This window comes from Atractosteus spatula, chromosome 14 (genome assembly GCF_055471065.1).
Source record: "Atractosteus spatula isolate fAtrSpa1 chromosome 14, fAtrSpa1.hap1, whole genome shotgun sequence".
Classification (NCBI taxonomy): domain Eukaryota; kingdom Metazoa; phylum Chordata; class Actinopteri; order Semionotiformes; family Lepisosteidae; genus Atractosteus; species Atractosteus spatula.
The window spans coordinates 17,532,273-17,535,241 of NC_142719.1; the positions used below are offsets into that span (position 1 = coordinate 17,532,273).

The 2,969-nt window shown below is 47.9% G+C and overlaps 1 protein-coding gene across 2 annotated transcripts; it reads right to left on the reverse strand.

Moving 5' to 3' along the window:
* Positions 1 to 773: 773 nt before the first annotated feature.
* Positions 774 to 2,969, reverse strand: junba (JunB proto-oncogene, AP-1 transcription factor subunit a). Of its 2 annotated transcripts, none has more exons than XM_088932576.1 (2): positions 2,435 to 2,969; positions 774 to 2,304 (listed from the first exon to the last, which is right to left on the reverse strand). In XM_088932576.1, the coding sequence occupies exon 2, from the start codon at positions 2,264 to 2,266 to the stop codon at positions 1,388 to 1,390; it is 879 nt and encodes a 292-aa protein (XP_088788702.1). In that variant the 5' UTR covers positions 2,267 to 2,304; positions 2,435 to 2,969; the 3' UTR covers positions 774 to 1,387. The 2 variants fall into 2 exon arrangements, with proteins under 2 accessions (XP_088788702.1, XP_088788703.1); XM_088932577.1 differs by having other exon boundaries at positions 2,810 to 2,960.

Consider the following 2,969-nt stretch of genomic DNA (forward strand, 5'->3'; position numbering starts at 1 on the left):
GTGCACCGTGACAAAGGCCCCGTAGATTTATGCAGAGTCGCCGGAAACTTTGCACGGTTGTATTTTTATCTCCGGTTTTATAACAATATTTTGAAGACCGGACAGCAGTGCTCCAGTGTCTGGGAAACTCCCCCGTTGCTATTTCTTTCTCTCTTTGTGCCATTGGCTCTAATATTACTGACAAGAAAAAAAAACACCCCTCCTAACTGGCAACGTGGGCGGGAGTTCCCGGAAAGCTTCCCTCGCAGTGACGTCACCAGCAAGAAAATGACCATATATAGACATACTCCTGTGCGTCAGTAGGAAAAGACCCCAACGCGCTCACGTCACCGACGTCAGGGCCGCCTCTGCGTGTGTACATGTTCACCTTTCTACAACTTTCTGCGTTTGGTTGTGCTGACCAGCACCCCGTAAAGATAGAGGAGTTTTGGAAAAACTCTTTCCAGGGGGGTGACAGGTACAGTGACGCAAGCTACCGCGGCAAAAACAACTTTGGGGAAACGTGTTTTTCCCCCAATACAAGAAACGTATTGCCTTTAAAAATGACAGTTCAGAAGTTTGAGTTCACGGGTCTATATCCTTCCTGAAGGCTGTCGTAAATAAGGACGATTAAGCGTGTCAGTACATAAAAGAGTGATCACATCAACTACAATAATTCTGACCAAGCATTATGAATGATATCTTGCTACGATACATACCCGTGTAAACCTCACCTGTTAAATTAAACTTTATGCACTAATTGAGCGCGTCGACAATAAAACACACACCCGGTATTTCATTTTAAAAGACTTTACTTAAATAGTCCTTGTACAAAAAAAAACGTAAACACGTGACAGATTCTGCGGGGTCAACCCGACAAATAATTTAAACCATAGTCTTTCTCGGAATGCAGCATCAAAACAACGTAAAAAACATAATATAAGAGACAAAACATTACCCCGCCCTCCCAAACTATAATTATTGAAATAGGTCGGATATCGGCATCACGATACTCCGAGTGTTTCTAAACCGTCTTTGGTGTTACACAGACATAAGTGCATCACACAGGATGATAAATTGATCCCTTTAAGCAGTACAGGCGATACCGGAAGTACCATTCAAACGAATCCATAGAAATATGGAACCATTTTTTAAAAAACAGACTTAAAAATATTACCATCATTCGGCTACAAACAAAACGCAACAACTTGCTCATTTTCGAAAATGAAAAGAAATACAAAATGGCTCAATATTCATATTGACAATACAATAGGATATTCCAGTGCTGTAATCGTTCGTCATTTCGTCTTGTTTTACAAAATAAAACATGAGATTGAAGCAGTCTTATCATCCAGTGTTTCTGTGATCTCCTAGTGTCTCTTGGCTCTTCTTCGCCACCTCTCTCTCTTTAAAACGACTCCATCTTGGTCGTTAGCATGAGCTGACAGCCGCTGCTAACGTGGGTCATAACTTTCTGCTTGAGCTGCGCCACCTGCTCCCGCAGCAAAGACGCCGTGTTGGACAGGCCGGCATTGTCCGATTTGAGGATTTTGACCTTCTCCTCCAGGCGGGCGATGCGCTCCAGCTTCCGCCGGCGGCATTTCGTGGCCGCCAGCCGGTTCCTCAGCCTCTTCCGCTCGGCCTTGATCCTCTCCTGGTTCTCCATGTCGATGGGGGACATCGGAGGGGAGCCGTCGCTGCTCTGGAGGTCCGGCACGATCTGGGGCTCTTCCTTGAGCGCCACGACTCGCTGCGGGTGCAGGGCACTGGCGGAGAGCGCGTGCGGGAAGGAGTGCGCTGCGTGCGCAGCCGCTTGTGGTTGGTGAGGGTGATGATGCGGCAAATAGCTGATAGTGGCGGTGGGGAAGTTGGGAGCCGACGTGAGGTTAGTGTTGGGAGAGTAAGTGTTCAGCGTGGTGTACACGGGCGGCTCCGGCTGCAAGGAGGAGCCGTAGATGCTGGGTGCCGCCGTGCACGTCGTAACCCCGCCGGCTCCAATGGACACGTTGGGCGGGGGCATTTGGTTCATTTTGTGGAGCTCGTCCAGGGCTTTCACAAAACCATCCGCGAACCCTTCCTGCTCCTCTGTGATGCCCCTGCTGTAAAAATACTGCCCCGGGGTGGGTGTAGTGGTGATGACCCCGTTGCTGTTCTGGATAATGAGTCTCTCCAGCTCGGGGGAGGCGAGTTTGAGCGAGCTGACGTCGGCGCCCGCCTGGTAGAAGTCGTTCTCGGCTCGCAGCTGGGACTTGAGGTTCCGGTAGGGCTCGCTTAGGTTCAAGTTCATAGTCTGCTTCAGCAGTTTGTAGTCTTGGAGCGCAGCGTCTGGGTGGCCATAAGCAGAAAGAAACGAGTCGTCATGATAAAATGGTTGTTCCATTTTTGTAGACATATGATTAGGAGCACAAATAATAGCAGCTGCTGTTGTAGCCGTCAAAAAAAAAATGCTACTTACTACCAGGAGGCAGTGGAGTCTTTTTTGCCTCTGTGAAAGTAGCCCACTTAATTGACGTGGAGAAAAAAAAATACAAGCGGCGAAGTGCCCAGTATTGGCACTGGACAAACTGGGTAGTAACGCACTTATGCTATACAGTAATGCTTTCTTTTAACCTGCCGGGAAGCTGCACAAGGAAAGTCCTGCAGCGAACAGCATGCAAAAGTCCAGTTATCGGCGCCTGTTTTGTTAAGACGCCTGTTTGCCGAGTAAAAGGACCAGCCTTCTTTATGCTCTTTCAGCACTGAGTCCCGAAACTGCAAATATAAGTATTCACCCCAGCTCAGCACAATAGTTATCAAAGCAGTCCCTAAGTATAGTTGAACACTACTGTACCAATTGAACGAAAACAGCTTCTTGACAGCCCAGGAAAAGTGATGAATCCGATGATGAATTCTCGTTTCGATCTTCTTTTTCCTTGTACTTCGGCGCTGGTGCGTATTTGTGTTATTTTGCCTGATGCACGATATGTACTTCCCAAACTTTTCCGAAGCGC

What these genes read in the sequence shown, in the direction of transcription:
- junba (XM_088932576.1), bottom strand. Translation starts at nt 2,266, where the DNA reads ATGAACTTGAACCTAAGCGAGCCCTACCGGAACCTCAAGTCCCAGCTG.